Source organism: Setaria italica, chromosome I, assembly GCF_000263155.2.
Source record: "Setaria italica strain Yugu1 chromosome I, Setaria_italica_v2.0, whole genome shotgun sequence".
Lineage (NCBI taxonomy): Eukaryota > Viridiplantae > Streptophyta > Magnoliopsida > Poales > Poaceae > Setaria > Setaria italica.
This window is the reverse complement of record NC_028450.1, coordinates 32,069,088-32,088,953: the sequence shown is the minus strand read 5'-3', so window position 1 is coordinate 32,088,953 and position 19,866 is coordinate 32,069,088. Positions and strand designations below refer to the sequence as shown.

Genomic DNA, 19,866 nt, shown 5'->3' with positions numbered 1-19,866 from the left:
GCCGAGTACATCTTTTCGCCGAGTGTTTTTTGGCCGTCGGCAAAATGTTTGCCGAGTGCTCGAGTTTTGACACTCGGCAAACTAGTCTTTGCCGACACAAAATTTACCGTGTGCTCTTTGCCGAGTGTTACACTCGGCAAAGCCTTTGCCGAGTGTTTTTAGGCCTTTGCCGAGTGCCCGAGGCACTCGGCAAAGCTTCTGTTTCCCGTAGTGAGTTAACCAGAACGTTTAGCTTAGGATGACAGGGATATCTTTACTCCGGTCCTATTGATGAAGTGAGAAGATATCAGATCGAAACACATGGCCCGTCAGCAATAAGCGTGGACCAGCAAGTCAACAACGCAGGTTATTGGCGAGTCTTGTATTTTTTTGGCCCCAGCGACGACCGTAACATCTGATGGGACTGCTGCCCCTGGAATTCCATACTCACTTCCTCCTTGGATTAACAGCACAAACCCCTCTACTGCTTGTGCAGTCTCAGGATAACAATAGTATATATGGTGTAGACAGTGCACATTGCCACAAGCTGCCTCTCATTTTGTTACCCACCGATCCCAACACCAGCCACAGATACACAAACACACAGGTCACCCATATATACAACGATGTCCTCCGCCGGAGTTCTAGTTGGCATGTGTGTTGTGCTCGCCTGCTTGGCCGCTGTTCCGCGAGCGCTGGCCACGGCCGTCCATGGAGACGCTAGCAGCAACGGCATCCTGCATATCCCTTCCAATGGCTCCTTGATTAGCTGCCCCACCCACTGCGGGGATGTCGAAATCTCCTATCCCTTCGGGATAGGCTCTGGTTGCTTCCGGCAAGGCTTCGAGCTGACCTGCAACCAGACAGCTCGTCCTCCTAGGCTCTTCTTGAGAAACAGTACCACTCAGATCACTTCTATACACGTCGGCGGCAATATGGCTTCTGCTTCTGCTGTTGGTTTTAACGTCACCATGGGGCAAGGTGTGGACACGTACAGCATGTCCTGGGGTACCCCTGATGGTGGCCCTGTTATCAGTGAAAGTAACTATGGTTTGTATGTCGTTGGATGCGGTCTCGAAGTCTACATGTTCGGTAATAACTGGACTGACCTCATTGGTTCTTGCATGAGCATATGCGCAGATGACCGGACCACGGAGAGGGCAAATGTTTTCGGCTCCTGTCGTGATGGGATTGGCTGCTGCTACATCGAGTTGACGAGGGACCTGCCAGCCTTTATGGTTAAACTCGTCCGCCGCAACCGTACAAGAGCACAACTAAATGATGTCAAGGTTTTACTACCACGGGATTATAGCTTCGTTTTGGGTGATCTTAAATCGAGTTGGGTAAACATGAGCAATGTTGAAGATACAAGAATTCAGATCGCCATCACGGACCAACCAAATTGTGAACGTGCCCGAGTGAATAAGGATAGTTATGCTTGTAATAATGAAAGCAACTGCCAAGATCTACAATATGGACGAGGCTACAGTTGCTCATGCCCCAATTATTACGGGAAAGGCAACCCCTACATCGTAAATGGCTGCATCCAAGGTCTATACCTCGTTGCTTCCGGTTGTTTTCACGATATTTTAAATAATTCAGCATATATAGTTCCAGATTTACTCCCTCCGTTCCAAATTATAAGTCATTCTAATTTTCTTGAAGAGTCAAATCATTTTATGTTTGACCAAAATTATAGAAAAAAGATCATAAAAGTTTATGACACCGAATAGATATACTATGAAAATATATTTAATGAAAAAACTAATGGTACATATTTGGTATCATGAATGTTAGTACTTTATTGTATAAATTTGGTCAAATTTGAAATACTTTAATTTTCTAAAAAAGTTAGAATGACTTATAATTTGGAACGGAGGGAGTACCTCGTTTGGTTGCCTTTGCCACACCAAATGTGCGGCTGCTATAAAAAAAAATAAGGTTATTGTTTCACTTGTGATAAGCTGCGGCATGTTACACATTTTCTAGTTGCTAGCAACATCCACGTACAAGCTACAGCTTCATTTTCTAGTTGCTTCATGTTTTTGCCGCTGCAGTTTGGCTTGTCATGCAATTTATGGCTAGCTACAGCTTGAAAATATTTATTGTCTCACAGAGCTTGTGAAAGCAGAAGAATCTTTTTCTTCTAAAGCAGCCTTATTAATTTCTTTAGATTTAGTCTTACTTCCTCACCTTATTTATTTGTCATGAAGCAGCTTACGATTCAACGCCCAAACAGAACTGTACAAGATCATGTGGGAACATTAGTATTCCGTTCCCATTTGGGATTGAAGAAGGTTGTTATGCAAATGATAACTTTCGACTCAACTGCACAAGTGATGTCACCGTTCTTGACCGTCGGTACGCACAATATCGTGTGACTCGTATATCACTTGATGATGGGTCTCTGACTGTTAGCAACATGCTGAATGACACAAGCTACAATAACATGGAAAGGATAGTCAATTCCAACTATGATGGTACTGACGGATTTCGGGACTCTTATGATATGTCGTCGGTTGTGGATGGTATTTATGATTTCTCACGGGAAGATGAAATAGTAATAAAGTGGGTTGTTGCAAACTTGACTTGTCAACAAGCTAAGCAAAGTAATCCGAAATACTATGCGTGTATCAGTCACAACAGTAACTGCCAAGATATCAGGCGAGGGAAAACAAATTATGGGTATCTCTGCAAGTGTAATGATGGCTTCCATGGAAATCCATACCTGCAAAACAATTGTACAGGTATATTTCTCTCCTAAACTATATTTGAACAGCATCTCATTTTTCAAAATATTATAAAGAACCGGCTGCACAGGTACATCCGGCTTCTCCTTCGGTACGCGTACAGAACTAACATCGCTTGTACTTGAAAATAGAAGGAAAGTAAATCAATTCAGTAATAATGCAAGCATAGATCCGAACCATTAATATATATATTGAATGAGTTATCTACAGATATTGATGAATGCTCCCTGCCAAACTACTGCAATGGTACATGTCAAAACTTTCCTGGGACCTATAAGTGCACACCGTGCCCTCATAATAAAGAATTTGATTGGACAAAGAAGCGGTGTGTTACATCAACTAAGCAACGGAATCTTATTTTGGGTAAGTGTCAAGCAAACAACAGCACCTTGCAATTGCAATTTATAAACATTAGTATGATTTCATAAGAATGGCGAATGCATACAGGTATTGCAATTGGAATCAGTTGTGGCATTGGCTCCATAATTATTGCATTGGGTGTAATCGTACTTGCCAATAAGTGGAAAAGGGGCATCCAAAAGAGAATCAGAAGAGCACACTTCAAGAAAAATCAAGGCCTGCTATTGGAGCAATTGATCTCTGATGAAAGCACCACAAGCAAAACTAAAATATTCTCATTGGAGGAACTAGAGGAGGCAACAAACAACTTTGATGCTACTCGTGTTCTTGGTCGTGGAGGACATGGCACGGTTTATAAAGGGATTTTATCTGACCAACGTGTGGTGGCGATAAAAAAATCCAAAATAGTGGAACAAATAGAGATAGACCAGTTTATCAATGAGGTTGTTATTTTGTCTCAAATCATCCATCGTAATGTGGTGAAACTGTTTGGTTGCTGCCTAGAAGATGAGGTGCCCATGCTTGTCTATGAGTTCATTTCAAATGGCACTATGTATGAACTTCTTCACTCTGATACTACAGTAAAATGCTTGCTTTCATGGGATGATCGCATTAGGATTGCAATGGAAGCAGCAGGGGCACTTGCTTATCTACACTCAGCTGCTACAATAACAATTTTCCACAGAGATGTTAAGTCTTCAAATATACTCTTGGATGACAACTTCACCACAAAGGTCTCAGACTTTGGTGCTTCAAGATCTATTTCGCTTGATGAGACTCATGTGGTTACGATTGTCCAAGGTACATTCGGCTACTTGGACCCAGAGTACTATCATACTGGTCAGCTTACTGAAAAGAGTGATGTATATAGTTTTGGAGTAATACTTGTTGAACTTTTGATAAGGAAGAAGCCAATTTTTATCAATGATTTAGGTGCTAAACAAAGCCTATCACATTACTTCATTGAAGGACTTCATGCAGGGTCCCTTGTAGAAATACTGGATAAACAAGTTGTGGAAGAGGCAGACCAGGAAGAGATTAATGAAATCGCCTCACTTACAGAAGCATGCTTAAGGGTCAAAGGAGGAGACAGACCGACTATGAAAGAAGTAGATATGAGGTTGCAATTTCTAAGAACAAAAAGACTTAGAAAGGGTTTAGCTGAAAAAGATGCAGATATATAGCCTTTGTTATGCCCACAAGATAAGAACTTATATGGGCGTATCGATCTTGTCAATGCTGGGAGTTCTGGGTGCTACAATTTGGAGCAAGAATTTGCATCTTTGCCACGCTAATTACATTTGTGCAAGATAACTGATGGCTTGCTTGGATGTTGAATATAATGCATTTGAGGTATCATGTATTTTATTGAAGATTCACATTATATTACTTTCCTTTCGATGATACTATATCACATAGATGCATTTCACGCGTACATTATATTGTAGACCGCGACTATTGTATACTTTTTATATTTGTACATAAGTTACTGTACTAAAGATAAGCTTGTATAAGAAAACTGTCGTGGTTATCAACGGTCCAGCAACAATTGGGTACAAATTGCCTGTAGCTTAATAGGTGGTTCCATAGACCGCTGACTGATATACGGAATATGATTTAAGCTGCAACATATTATGGCATCTTTTTGCAAAGTATTAGCATGATTATTATGAAGTGACACTCATAACTCAAAGATCTGGCATGATGCCATGACGGCATCAGGACAATAGGAACCCCACTCTTCCGTTGCATGTCTTTTCATGTGACAGTATCGAAAAGTGTTGAACAGAAAACTTCGGAACTCCATTTGCTAATCTGAAAAGTACACTCTAGCTAATAAACACTACATATGCAACTGTTCTGCATAAGGAAAACCCCGGTTAGCTTGTCGTATGTTAGATTTCTAGTCTTCTGCAACATTGTGAGTGCGGAATATTCGTACCAACCATTGTTGATACATGAAGCAATACATTCCATGAGATGGCTATCACTGTAAGGAATCGGTGCTCGTAGCTTAAGAGGGGAAAGGGGTGTTTGTAGCCTAAGAGGGGAAGAGGTAAAACCTCAACTTATGGCTTCCACTACTTTTGCATCAAACTTAAATTAGATCATGCTATCAAGATGTGTAACTGGTTGATCTAGTGTGAAACTCTCATCCCAAAATAAGTTTTGCAACCTAGAGCCAATCCTAACAAGATGCTACACTAAGAAAGTAAAGGCACACAGATTGCAAGTATGAAATGCGGAAACGTAAGAGGTGAGAATGAGGGGAAGCAAACTCTTGACACATGATTTTATCCCGTGGTATCAGTAGGCACTAAGGCACCACTAGTCCATGTTGTTGAAGCACTCACACAAGAGTATTGCTTCCCAGTCACCAAATCTCTTCCGGGACCCCTTGTGTCAGTGTTCCGAACCGCCGACTAGTGATTGTACGTCGCGCTCTCTTCACTTTCGATGGCTAGCACACAAGAGACAAGAAGTTATACTGGTTCAGAAAGATCCTACGTCCAGTTTCGGATGGATGTATTGAATCCTGAGGTATCTGCTTAATTTTGTCTTTTTCCTGTACTTTCTATTGTACTTGCAGAAGAGATGCCATCCAAATTTCATCAGATAGAAGAAAGGCCAAATACAACCATGTTCTGAGCCGGGAGGTGCTGCTTTCTTGCTTGATTAGCTTTGCATTGCTTTATTGCAGACTTGCCGGACCCTGTTGGAGAAGTTGATACTTGATGGGCACCTTAACGTTCGGGTGTTCGAAGAACCTGTGCCTACAGCTCCGACCATGCTCCATGGCCTGTTCAAGCAAGACCCCAGTAAAGAAGCATCCATGTGTAGAAAGCGCTTCTTCGCTAATCCAATGAGCACATCCCTGCTGTAAGAGGCAATGGGCTTGTTCTAAATTCACAGTCGTGAGGGGATCATGGTACGGAATGCAGGAATGCTTAAATGTTACCCTCTCCGGAAGTTCTATCAATAGTTCTTATCAAACTGGGCCATCGCTTTGTTCATTGCTCGGGCCGGTGTGTCATTTCCTCCAGGGCCTGGCAATTAGCATAGTCGCGCCGTAGGTGACTGGGCCATCGCTCTGTACGAGTACTGCAGCCACCGAGTCTTTATGTTAGCATCCCGTTTCTCTGGTGCGGAAGACACAGGAGAATCATCATGCCTAACGTCACTCCTCACTATGAAAATTGAGAGGCGATGCGTCTGCTCAATCAAAAGTGAGACTCTGATGTTAGTGTGCACTATCGAAGGATATATTCCTTTGGGATTGCTTTAGAACGCCGGCCTGCTGGCGTGAACCGAAGTATTTTGGTTGTCGTTTTCCATCCCTAGGAACGATGACGCGATGATCGAGTCAGGGTGCTACCACCTTGCCGACTGCACTTAGACCTGATTGATTCATTGATGGTAACCTCTGTAATTCTTGCTGCTTTGGTCGTTTTCCACACTTGCAGAGCATCTACAAAGCGGAAGACCACCGACCTGATTCATCCTCCCTAATCCCTCCCATGCTAAATTTGGGAACCAGCACTATTAGGTCAACTTTCACCACTTATAACGACGGCAATGGTGTTTATGTTTCTGCTATCTGTTTCAGCATCACCATGAGCCCGGCCGGGGGAGGCCCGGTTCAGGGCGTCTTGCTCTATGGATAACTCTGATTTGCACGCTGTGGTCTGCAACTGCAAGCTTGAAATGTTGAGCTCTACATGTTTCATGTTTGGCCATGATACTAACGATCTGGTCGGTGCTTGCACAAGTAGTTGAGTTGATGACAGAAGGCTGAGAGGGACCCCGGAGAAATAATCAAACGTGGAGGTAGATTGTCGCGGGAGTACCGGGGCATACGATACAATCCTTTTGGCTCAAACTTGTTCGCCACATAACACGGCAATAGAAGAGCCAGATGATGAAGTGCTCCCTATTGTTAAGGTTATTCTGTCACAGGGTATTATAAGTTCCACGCAAACGATCTTCACTCGAGTTGGATAAAATCCAGGGGTCTGCGAAGTGTACGTGTATGGCTTGAGATTGTCATCACGGATCAACCAAGCTGTAAAAGTGGCCAAATGAACAAGGACAGTTATGCGTCTAACAATGAAAGCAACTACTCAGAGGATCTAGCATATGGCTACGACTTCTTCTTCCCTAGCTACAGGCACGGCAACCTTTTAGAAGCAAGTACATTGCTACATGTTTCTTATACAGTGACACATGTGATTTTTTATGACGTGGGGAGAGAGAGTGAGGAGAGAGAAAGAGGTCGTTGTTTCGCGAAACAACCGCCTCATGAGCTAAATTTTAGGACTACGAGATAACTCAACAAACATTGTACGAGTTGTTGCATGCAACTCATAATATTTTTTTCATATGCATAAATTAAGGAATTATATAGCTCTACCAGATATTTTATGGGTTGTCTGCTCAGCCGTCTCAAGATTACGTGTCCATGCATAAGATCGCCTATTAGACGACATCAATGCACTTGCGCTCCATCAGCCACCTAGAGTTCCTTTTCTCATTTATGAACCAACTAGCTATTAGCTCCGTTTTCTTTTTTTTCCTGTTTTTTCTTTATTTTACTTCACTGGTCTACTCGTGTGGGTCCTCGTGATCGTACGGCGGTAACACCACCACTTTCAGCATGCATACGAGACATGATGAATTTTAAAGAGACTTCGTGCGAACATTTCTCCACTGGACAAATCAACTCTCACGTGTGATATTGTTTAAAAAAAAACTCTCACGTGCATTCAAAACTCTTTTTTTAAAAAAAATTATTGTACTCCATCCGTTCTAAGCTATAATAATTTATTTTTTATTCAAATTAAATTTATCTAACTTGACCAAATTATAGTCGCCTACGGGTCTAGGCGAGCATGAGGCCAATACTACCTTTGCGTCTTGATCGATACAGCTCGGCATATTTCAAAACTATTTCTAGTGGTAGTACGTTCTAGTGAGTTAGAGGTGTGACGCAAATTTCTGCTGACCATATTGTCCGGATCATGCCAGCTTGCTCGTAGGAAATATTATTGCCCCATAGTACCCTCACAGCAGTTGCTACAGGACGACTCGTGGAAAAATTGCGAGGTTCTCATCCATCCATGACTGCTAATTTAGTTGGACCATACTTCCTACTTGCTCCCTTATCCTAAATTATAAATTGTTTTGGCTATTTTAAATTCATAAACTTTGCTATGCACATAGATATACCCTATGTCTAAATGCATAATAATATCTACGCATCTAGAAAAATTAAAACGACCTATAATTTGGGATGGAGGGAGTACTAAAATAAGTGCATTTTTAGGATTCAAATTTTGTCCCATAAAAATGCATTTCTAGCTTTTGAACCAACTAATTAAAGTTAATCGCATAATTGCCATAATTTTTCCTTTCCAAGATGAACGCTCCTAGAGCGTCTTACTTTTTTCCCTTTCCAAGGTGCATGCACATTTAATTACTTGATATTTCCTTTTCAAAGAATGGTTCATTAATGTGTATGCCAAAATTAACAGCAATAATTAAGTTGTACATAGGTCATATCTCATTATTACTATTACATCCCAAAAAATTTTTAGAAGTGCACTTATTTTGGGACAGAGAGAGTACGTCGATTTTTGTCCCTGTAATAAATTCTACTATTAAATCACCCCTGCCATAAAGATGATTGAGATATGCAGACCAATAATAGCCGTAACCATTTTTGAGTGCATTTTATTTTTATTTCGAGACAGATTTCAAGTGCATTTCAGCTGCTCACATCTTATATGGTAACTTGTGAGAAGACTCCACAGATCAACGCCAAGTTGTGGAATGGGATATAAATGCGAAAATTACTTAAGTAGTACTGAAAAGTATAGACTTCAAGTTAGCATCAAGTTTACCTCCCTGGTGTTTCATTTCGAGAAAAAAACAAGAAAATACCCCCTGGTGAGGATTGTTGATTGGTCCTAAAGGTTTAGCTTAGCTGATGAGCATACAGAGTGCAAGTGAAGGGTGACGGGATGTTCTACTTCCCACTAGTGAAATTGTGGAAGTTATTAAAGAAGCATAGTATGCAAGTTGATTTTGGTTTAAAAATATATGATATTATATTGTGGGTTTATTAATCAACATTTTGATTTCAACCATCTTATTAGGCTACTTGCTGATAGACAACTTTCACCCTCTAGTGAAACTTCCCACCCATAAAGAGTTTTGCAAGAGTTTTGCAACCTAGAGCTAATCCTATCAAGATACTACTCTAGAAAGTAAAGATACTCAAGTTGCAAGTATAAAATGCGGAAACGTAAAGGAGTGGATTAAGAAGGATGCAAACTCGAGCACGACAATTTATCCCGTAGTATCGGTAGTCAAAGTCTAGGTGGCAATTCAAAGTCTACCCTGGTAAACTCTCTCGCTGTAGCGCTATCACCCTCGAAGGTTGGCCTGGTGAAGGAAGGTATCTGTATTCAATGTGTGCAAGATTTTTCATCCTGCAGATTTGTGCTCTTGTAAGGGGGTGTTTAGTTCCCTTTGCTTTTTTAGCACGTGTCACATCAATTATTTAGATACTAATTAGGAGTATTAAACATAGACTATTTACAAAACCTATTACATAAGTGGAGGCTAAACGGCGAGACGAATCTATTAAGCCTAATTAATCCATCATTAGTAAATTTTACTGTAGCAACACATTGTCAAATCATGGACTAATTAGGTTTAATAGATTCGTCTCGCCGTTTAGCCTCCACTTATGTAATAAGTTTTGTAAATAGTCTACATTTAATATCTAAACATTCGATGTGATGGGTGCTAAAAATAAGTCAGAGGAACCAAACCAGACCTAAACCACGCATTGGGATTACAGAACTACCAGGGCACTCAGTGAGTCAGCGTCCAGCTAGCGACCACACGTTGGGCGAGTCGCGCGTGACTGACCCGGCGGGCGACGACTGCGGGTCAGCGATGTACTCTGCTCATCAGGGACGCCTTTATACAGTACTGTATCTAGCATTCACGAAACCTTGTGTCGCTTCAGAATATGCGTATTGCCTTAACCCGGAACACCAACACCAATTTTTATACGCAGACAAGCTGATTGGCGTAACGATGAGCTCGGCCAGAGTGATGGTTTGCACCATGGCTTTCGTTCTGGCGGAGAAGAAGAGCCTCATCAGCTTCCTCGGCCCCTTCGGCAAGCTGTTCACCGCGGACGCCGGTGTTCTCGTCGATAGTTCTCTCTTCTACAACCCCGATGTAATTCAATGTGTTGAGTATAAAAAAAAGCGGCCTGGTGAAAGGTATCTACATTCAGGGCCTGTTTGGATTTGTCATCCTGCAGATTTGTGCGCTGGGAACTGGGTGGGATACAGAACTACCAGAGCACTCAGCATCCAGCTAGCGACCGCACAGCACGTTGGGCGAGTCGCGCATGACTGACCCGGCGGGCGACGACTGCGGGTCAGCGACTCTGCTCACCAGGGACGCCTTTATACTTTATGCACGAAACTTTATGCTGCTTATAAGAACATGCGTGCTTACCGTAACCACCATGTCCACCAACAACACCAACACGCAGATAAGCTGATTGTTGGAGTAACGATGAGCTCGACTGGAGTAATAGTTTGCGCCATGGCTTTCGTTCTGGCGTGCTTGGCAGCCATGCCGCCTGCATCCGCAGCCTTGGGAGACGGAGGGATACTGTATATCCCGTCCGCCGCCTCTATAGCTCACTGCCCCTCCAGCTGCGGGGACGTCAGTATCTCCTACCCCTTCGGCATAGGGGCGGGCTGCTTCCGGCAAGGCTTCGAAGTTACCTGCGACAACACCACTCAACCTCCAAAGCTGTTTCTGATCAGTAACAGCACAACTGAGATCACTGGGATATATGATGATTATGGGTTTGTTAAGGTCCCTATGTTCTTCAACAGTTCCTTTGGACCAGGTAGGAACAATATGTCTTGGGAGTGGGAGGCTCCCGCTAAGGGTATTACTATTACCAGTGGAGGTAACGTTTTCGTTGTCCTTGGATGTGATTTTGATGTCAACTTGTTCGATTATGAGAGAAACCCTGTCGGCTCCTGCATGAGTAGGTGCCACGGGGGGGTATTGCCAACTCGAGGGCCTTGCAACGGGATTGGTTGCTGTTTCATCAGTTTACGGAATGCCATGTCAGGCTTTCAGGCAACATTTTCTCGGGCTGATGGTATGGCAGGACAATCATCTGCAGGTTCTATGTACCCTCGCATCATGGCTTTCATATCAGGTTCCGGTTTGTATTACACGAATAACGTGACTGACCTTTTATTGGGTTGGACAAACACAAGCAAGATCGATGGTGCTGTTGTTGAGGTTGCCATCACGGATCAACCAAGCTGCGAAAGCGCGCGAATGAACAGCGCAAGTTATGCTTGTGCCACCAACAGCATTTGTAGAAATGCGTCATCATATGGGGGTTACCACTGTTACTGCTCCGGGGACGGCAGTCCTTACCTTTCCGAAGGTTGCACGCAAGGTACTCCCTCCTTACTTTTCTCTAAAGAAATGAACATATTTAAGTTTTAACCACTTGCTTATTCTTACTATATGTTAATATATTATGAAGGAGATTACAACCCCGAGCCTAAAGAACACTGCCGGAGGTCATGTGGAAACATGAACATTTCCTTCCCTTTTGGGCTCGAAGAAGGTTGTTTTGGAAACGAAAAGTTCCGACTTAATTGTACAGCAGCAGGTGACACGCTTTTTAGCAGAGGAGATATACAGTACCGCGTGACTGGTATCTCAATAGAAGATGGAACTTTGAATGTAACAAACATGCCAAGCAATGCGAGCACTGGAAAAGAAATGATAATAGTTTCGACTGACGAGGGCGGAGGTATGGAAGGCAGCGGCCCGGTGGAAGATCTATTTGATTTTTCTATGGTATATGACATTGTCATTAGATGGGCGGTTATCGATTCAACTTGTCAACAAGCTTCGCAGAATATTACTAAGTATGCATGCCGCAGTGAAAATAGTTATTGCCTAAACGTGACCCATGGGAAAATATTTATGGGATATCGTTGCAAGTGTTCTCGTGGCTTCAAAGGAAACCCGTACATACTGGAAGGCTGCACAGGTACATCCGGCTTCTCCTTCAGTATGCTTACAGCACTAACATCGCTTGTACTTGAAAATAGAAGGAAAGTAAATCAATTCAGTAATTCACATACATATATCTATAACCATCCACATATATATAGATCGGAACCATCAATATATATATTGAATGAGTTATCTACAGATATTGATGAATGCTCACTGCCAAACAACTGCAATGGTATATGCCGAAACACGCCTGGAAGCTATAAATGCACCCCATGCCCTCATAATAAAGAATTTGACTCGTCAAAGAGGCGGTGTGTTACATCAACTAAGCAACGTAATCTCCTTTTGGGTAAGTCTCAAGCAAAATAAACCGCCCTGCAATTATAATTTGTAAACATTAATATGATTCATAACAATGGCGAATGCATATAGGTATTGCAATTGGAATCAGTTGTGGCCTTGGCTCCATAATTGTCGCATTGGGTGTAACTGTACTTGCCAGTAAGTGGAAAAGGGGCATTCAGAAGAGAATTAGAAGAGCACATTTCAAGAAAAATCAAGGCCTGCTATTGGAGCAATTGATCTCTGATGAAAGCACCACAAGCAAAACTAAAATATTCTCATTGGAGGAACTAGAGGAGGCAACAAACAACTTTGATGCTACTCGTGTTCTTGGTCGTGGAGGACATGGCACGGTTTATAAAGGGATTTTATCTGACCAACGTGTGGTGGCTATAAAAAAATCCAAAATAGTGGAACAAATAGAGATAGACCAGTTTATCAATGAGGTTGTTATTTTGTCTCAAATCATCCATCGTAATGTGGTGAAACTGTTTGGTTGCTGCCTAGAAGATGAGGTGCCCATGCTTGTCTATGAGTTCATTTCAAATGGCACTCTGTATGAACTTCTTCACTCTGATACTACAGTAAAATGCTTGCTTTCATGGGATGATCGCATTAGGATTGCAATGGAAGCAGCAGGGGCACTTGCTTATCTACACTCAGCTGCTACAATACCAATTTACCACAGAGATGTTAAGTCTTCAAATATACTCTTGGATGACAACTTCACCACAAAGGTCTCAGACTTTGGTGCTTCAAGATCTCTTTCGCTTGATGAGACTCATGTGGTTACGATTGTCCAAGGTACATTCGGCTACTTGGACCCAGAGTACTATCATACTGGTCAGCTTACTGAAAAGAGTGATGTATATAGTTTTGGAGTAATACTTGTTGAACTTTTGATAAGGAAGAAGCCAATTTTTATCAATGATTTAGGTGCTAAACAAAGCCTATCACATTACTTCATTGAAGGACTTCATGCAGGGTCCCTTGTAGAAATACTGGATAAACAAGTTGTGGAAGAGGCAGACCAGGAAGAGATTAATGAAATCGCCTCACTTACAGAAGCATGCTTAAGGGTCAAAGGAGGAGACAGACCGACTATGAAAGAAGTAGATATGAGGTTGCAATTTCTAAGAACAAAGAGACTTAGAAAAGGTTTAGCTGAAAAAGATGCAGATATTGAGCCTTTGTTATGCCCACAAGATAAGAACTTATATGGGCATATCGATCTTGTCAATGCTGGGAGCTCTGGGTGCTACAGTTTGGAGCAAGAATTTGCATCTTTGCCACGCTAATTACATTTGCAAGATAACCGATGGCTTGCTTGGATGTTGAATATAATGCATCTGAGGTATCATGTATTTTATTGAAGATTCACATTATATTACTTTCCTTTCGATGATACTATATCACATAGATGCATTTCACGTGTACAATATATTGTAGACCGCGACTGTTGTATACTTTTTATATTTGTACATAAGTTACAGTACTAAAGATAAGCTTGTATAAGAAAACTGTTGTGGTTATCAACGCTTGTATAAGAAAACTGTTGTGGTTATCAACGAGTCCAGTAACAATTGGGTGTAAATTGCCAGTGGCTTAATAGGTGGTTCCAGTAGACCGCTGACTGATATACGGAATATGATTTAAGCTGCAACATATTACGGCATCTTTTTGCAAAGTATTAGCATGATTACTATGAAGTGACACTCATAACTCAAAGATCTGGCATAACGCCGTGACGGCATCAGGGCAATAGGAACCCCACTCTTCCGTTGCATGTCTTTTCATGTGACACTATCGAAAAGTGTTGAACAGAGAACTTTAAAACTCCATTTGCTGATCTGAAAAGTACACTCTAGCTAATAACACTGCATATGCAACTGTTCTGCATATAGAAAACCAGTTAGCTTGCCGTATTTTAGATTTATAATCTTCTGTAACATTGTGAGCGAGCGCGGATCAGTACCTACCTTCAGAATATTTCGTACCAAACCATTTTGTCAATAAATCAAGCAATACATTCCATTGAGATGGCCATGTGCCAAGGGAGCGTACCAATTTTAGGAGACGACAGTGGCCAATGCCACGGGGCCGTGTCGGCCGGCTGCTCCTCGCACTGGGAGTGTGGGATGAGCTGGGAGAAGATCCCGAGCGCGAGGAGCCTGCCCCGCCCTGCCGATTCCACTTGCTCTGTCGAGCTGCGGCGACCTCGATAGCGAAGAGCGGCGCTGGCCGCTGGGCATAGTCGGCGGCGATGAGGACGAGGAGCGGCGGCGGCGTAGGTGGTGCCGGCAGCACGAGGTTCGGGCTCAAAAGTTGTTATTAGATGGACCGGTGCGGTGCTTTCGTGAAAGGTGGCCCGCGAAGCGCCCCGTGGGCCGAGGAGTGTGCGGGCGACGACGAGGGTTATTTTCAGCCCGATAGTGCCGCATTACCGGTATGCGATTTGTCTGAGCTCTTGTCAGCTATCATATTTGAGTTAAATTCCATTTAAAATCACAATCAATTACACTCTAATATGCAGAAATGGAAATGACAGAATCCAGAGTTCCAGACAGAATAGCTTCAAGGAAAAAGAAATAGCAGAACCCAGACAGCAAAGAAACTGTAGAACGAACATGGCAGAGGCAGGCTCCTGAACTCCCTCATCATGCCTGAATTTTTCAGAGATCTTCTGACATTTCCCGATGACCGATGGCCGGACCCTGCTACTCCGCATCCCCGCAGCTGCGCGAAGGCCCTCTGCTCCACGGACGAGACGAAACAGTGTTGGCCCCGGACTCGATGACCGGCGGGCGGCGGCGGCACGCCAGTGCAATAAACAGGCCCCGACGATCTTCACAGCATGCGGGCAGGCTAGAAAAATTATGCGCACGGACGGATCGACGTTTCTTCCCTCAACCTCCGCGATTGGGAGCGCGATCCTTCTTCAGAAATGAAATTTGGCTCTCGCGGCCGTGGGTTTTGAGCGTGCAGAATTTTGGCGCCGTGATCAGGCCGCTGTTGGAAAAAGAGTTTTTGGATCAGTTTCCAAAACTATTTTAAAAGTTATTTCGGACGTTAGAGCATCTCCAGAGGGTGAAAAAAAAAATAGAAGTCAAAAAACTGATTTTTGGACTTTGACAATAATTATTGGGTGGAAAAAAGACTTTCTTACCCAACAGTTTCCAAAAAAGTTTGGTTCAAAAAAATTAAAGTGTTGCTATGTCATCAATTCATGGGTCCGAGCCTCTTCTCTTCTCCACGTCATCCTCTCTCGTCACAACCTTTGTTTTCTTTTTCTCGATCGCCGCATGATAAACGGATGGAGCAATTCAAAATCCAACGTAGGCGCCGTCCTCAACGGAAGGAGGCGAGAAAACTGGCGGGCGATCCGCGATTGGGAGCGCTCCAGGAGCGGCCAAAATTTTCGGATTACCGCACACTTGACCGGTCGACTTGTGATTAGCGGTTGCTGCACGTTCCACGAGAAAACGAGATGGGATTTTCAGAGGAGGGGAGCGTCCACTGAAAATTCCATCCGCTCCGCAAATATCAACTCTCACCCTCTCACGTGCGTAGAAAATACTAGTACAGTACATTCTAGTGAAGTGAGAGGTTCGACGCGAAATCTCTGCTCTCACCGTATTGCTTTCGTCCTGCTATCTTGCTCGTAGGAAATACTGTCCCGTACTAGAGTCAGTCCCCGTGATTGCTGCAGGACTGACTTGTGAGGTTTTTTGATTGATGATGACGGGTAATTTACCTGGACCATATACGCCGGGTGGTATTCGGTCCCTTTTACCCTGCTGTAAGGATTGTGATATGCGTAGCGTAGAGACACTTCCTTTTTTATTTTGAGATGGATTTTCTGGAGTACTCGTGAGAAGACTAGACAGACCATGTAAGTGATGTACGTAGTCAGTCCACGGTTGATATATGTTAGCATCAAGTTTACCAGTAGGTGAGGTTATAGTTAACCAGAACGTTTAGCTTAGGATGACAGGGATATCTTTACTCCGGTCCTATTGATGAAGTGAGAAGATATCAGATCGAAACACATGGCCCGTCAGCAATAGGCGTGGACCAGCAAGTCAACAACGCAGGTTATTGGCGAGTCTTGTATTTTTTTGGCCCCAGCGACGACCGTAACATCTGATGGGACTGCTGCCCCTGGAATTCCATGCTCACTTCCTCCTTGGATTAACAGCACAAACCCCTCTACTGCTTGTGCAGTCTCAGGATAACAATAGTATATATGGTGTAGACAGTGCACATTGCCACAAGCTGCCTCTCATTTTGTTACCCACCGATCCCAACACCAGCCACAGATACACAAACACACGAAGCTTACAGGTCACCCGTATATACAACGATGTCCTCCACCGGAGTTCTAGTTGGCATGTGTGCTGTGCTCGCCTGCTTGGCCGCTGTTCCGCGAGCGCTGGCCACGGCCGTCCATGGAGACGCTAGCAGCAACGGCATCCTGCATATCCCTTCCAATGGCTCCTTGACTAGCTGCCCCACCCACTGCGGGGATGTCGAAATCTCCTATCCCTTCGGGATAGGCTCTGGTTGCTTCCGGCAAGGCTTCGAGCTCACCTGCAACCAGACAGCTCGTCCTCCTAGGCTCTTCTTGAGAAACAGTACCACTCAGATCACTTCTATAGACGTCGGCAGCAATATGGCTTCTGCTTCTACTGTTGGTTTTAACGTCACCATGGGGCAAGGTGTGGACACGTACATGTCCTGGGGTACCCCTGATGGTGGCGCTGTTATCAGTGAAATTAACGATGCTTTGTATGTCGTTGGATGCGGTCTCGAAGTCTACATGTTCGGTAATAACTGGACTGACCTCATTGGTTCTTGCATGAGCATATGCGCAGATGACCGGACCACGGAGAGGGCAAATGTTTTCGGCTCCTGTCGTGATGGGATTGGCTGCTGCAACATCTATTTGACGAGGGACCTGCCAGCCTTTATGATTAATATCGTCCGCCGCAACGGTACAAGAGCGCAACTAAATGATGTCAAGGTTTTACTACCACAGTATTATAGCTTCGTTTTGGGTGATCTTTACTCGAGTTGGGTAAACATGAGCAATGTTGAAGATACAATAATTCAGATCGCCATCACGGACCAACCAAATTGTGAACGTGCCCGAGTGAATAAGGATAGTTATGCTTGTAATGATGAAAGCAACTGCCAAGATCTACGACGAGGCTACAGTTGCTCATGCCTCAATTACGGGCAAGGCAACCCCTACATCGTAAATGGCTGCAAAGGTCTATACCTCGTTGCTTCTTGTTGTTCACGATATTTTAAATAATTCAGCATATATAGTTCGAGATTTACTCCTCCATTCTAAATTATAAGTCATTCCAACTTTCTTGGAGAGTCAAACCATTTTATATTTGACCAAAATTATAAAAATCACAAAAGTTTATAGCACGGAATAGATATACTATGAAAATATATTTAATGAAGAAACTAATGGTAGCTATTTGGTATCATGAATGTTAGTACTTTATTACATAAATTTGATCAAACTTGAGATAATTTGACTCTCCAAATTAACGGAGGGAGTACCTCGTTTGATTGCCGTTGCCACATCAAATGTCCGGCTGCTATAAAAAAATAAGGTTATTGTTTCGCTTGTGATAAGCTGCGGCATGTTACACATTTTCTAGTTGCTAGCAACATCGAGTCTTTTCTAGCCACGTACAAGCATGGCATGGGATTTTTGCCGCCGCAGTTTGGCTTGTCATGCAATTTATGGCTAGCTACAGCTTGAAAATATTTATTGTCTCACAGAGCTTGTGAAACCAGAAGAATCTTTTTCTTCTAAAGTAGCCTTATTAATTTCTTTAGATTTAGTCTTACTTCCTCACCTTATTTATTTGTCATGAAGCAGCTTACGATTCAACGCCCAAAGAGAACTGTACAAGATCATGTGGGAACATTAGTATTCCGTTCCCATTTGGGATTGAAGAAGGCTGTTATGCAAATGATAACTTTCGACTCAACTGCACAAGTGATGGCACCGTTCTTGACCGTCGGTACGCACAATATCGTGTGACTCGTATATCACTTGATGATGGGTCTCTGGCTGTTAGCAACATGCTGAATGACACAAGCTACAATAACATGGAAAGGATAGTCAATTCCAACTATGATGGTACTAACGGATTTCGGTACTCTTATTATATGCCGTCGGTTGTGGATGGTATTTATGATTTCTCACAGGAAGATGAAATAGTAATAAAGTGGGTTGTTGCAAACTTGACTTGTCAACAAGCTAAGCAAAGTAAAGAAATGTACTATGCGTGTATCAGTGACAACAGTAACTGCCAAGATGTCAGGCGAGGGAAAACAAATTATGGGTATCTCTGCAAGTGTAATGATGGCTTCCATGGAAATCCATACCTGCAAAACAATTGTACAGGTATATTTCTCTCCTAAACTATATTTGAACAGCATCTCATTTTTCAAAATATTATAAAGAACCGGCTGCACAGGTACATCCGGCTTCTCCTTCGGTACGCGTACAGAACTAACATCGCTTGTACTTGAAAATAGAAGGAAAGTAAATCAATTCAGTAATAATGCAAGCATAGATCCGAACCATTAACATATATATTGAATGAGTTATCTACAGATATTGATGAATGCTCCCTGCCAAATGCTCCCTGCCAAACTACTGCAATGGTACATGTCAAAACTTTCCTGGGACCTATAAGTGCACACCGTGCCCTCATAATAAAGAATTTGATTGGACAAAGAAGCGGTGTGTTACATCAACTAAGCAACGGAATCTTATTTTGGGTAAGTGTCAAGCAAACAACAGCACCTTGCAATTGCAATTTATAAACATTAGTATGATTTCATAAGAATGGCGAATGCATACAGGTATTGCAATTGGAATCAGTTGTGGCATTGGCTCCATAATTATTGCATTGGGTGTAATCGTACTTGCCAATAAGTGGAAAAGGGGCATCCAAAAGAGAATCAGAAGAGCACACTTCAAGAAAAATCAAGGCCTGCTATTGGAGCAATTGATCTCTGATGAAAGCACCACAAGCAAAACTAAAATATTCTCATTGGAGGAACTAGAGGAGGCAACAAACAACTTTGATGCTACTCGTGTTCTTGGTCGTGGAGGACATGGCACGGTTTATAAAGGGATTTTATCTGACCAACGTGTGGTGGCGATAAAAAAATCCAAAATAGTGGAACAAATAGAGATAGACCAGTTTATCAATGAGGTTGTTATTTTGTCTCAAATCATCCATCGTAATGTGGTGAAACTGTTTGGTTGCTGCCTAGAAGATGAGGTGCCCATGCTTGTCTATGAGTTCAT

General features: G+C 42.9%; 2 protein-coding genes and 1 pseudogene across 3 annotated transcripts in view; all 3 read left to right on the top strand.

Annotated features, from left to right (window-relative positions):
- Window positions 1-503: 503 nt before the first annotated feature.
- LOC101769533 (wall-associated receptor kinase 2-like) lies at window positions 504-4,273 on the top strand. Its single transcript, XM_022828641.1, has 4 exons — window positions 504-1,530; window positions 2,196-2,726; window positions 2,940-3,092; window positions 3,177-4,273. Exons 1-4 carry the CDS (start codon window positions 606-608, stop codon window positions 4,271-4,273), a joined length of 2,706 nt encoding a protein of 901 aa, XP_022684376.1. The 5' UTR covers window positions 504-605.
- Window positions 4,274-10,165: 5,892 nt separating this feature from the next.
- The window catches only part of LOC101759777 (wall-associated receptor kinase 5), a 10,884-nt gene continuing 1,183 nt past the window's right edge, over window positions 10,166-19,866 (top strand). The window contains exons 1-4 of one of the 2 annotated variants that reach the window (XR_002678858.1): window positions 10,166-11,601; window positions 11,692-12,207; window positions 12,373-12,525; window positions 12,609-13,872. Coding sequence is in view for 1 of the 2 variants with exons in the window: in XM_004953131.3 (XP_004953188.2) it covers window positions 10,617-11,601; window positions 11,692-12,207; window positions 12,373-12,525; window positions 12,609-13,816 (2,862 nt within the window). In the remaining variant the exon portion in view is untranslated. Of the gene's footprint in view, window positions 11,602-11,691; window positions 12,208-12,372; window positions 12,526-12,608; window positions 14,079-19,866 lie in introns of those variants that run through there. The other variant, XM_004953131.3, reaches the window with a different exon arrangement.
- The window catches only part of LOC101769124, a 3,972-nt pseudogene continuing 848 nt past the window's right edge, over window positions 16,743-19,866 (top strand).

Excerpts from the sequence above, each read along its gene's own strand:
- LOC101769533 (XM_022828641.1), top strand. The coding sequence starts at position 606 with ATGTCCTCCGCCGGAGTTCTAGTTGGCATGTGTGTTGTGCTCGCCTGC. Across the intron at positions 1,531-2,195 it reads CGTAAATGGCTGCATCCAAG|CTTACGATTCAACGCCCAAA; the intron begins GTCTATACCTCG and ends GTCATGAAGCAG. Across the intron at positions 2,727-2,939 it reads CCTGCAAAACAATTGTACAG|ATATTGATGAATGCTCCCTG; the intron begins GTATATTTCTCT and ends AGTTATCTACAG.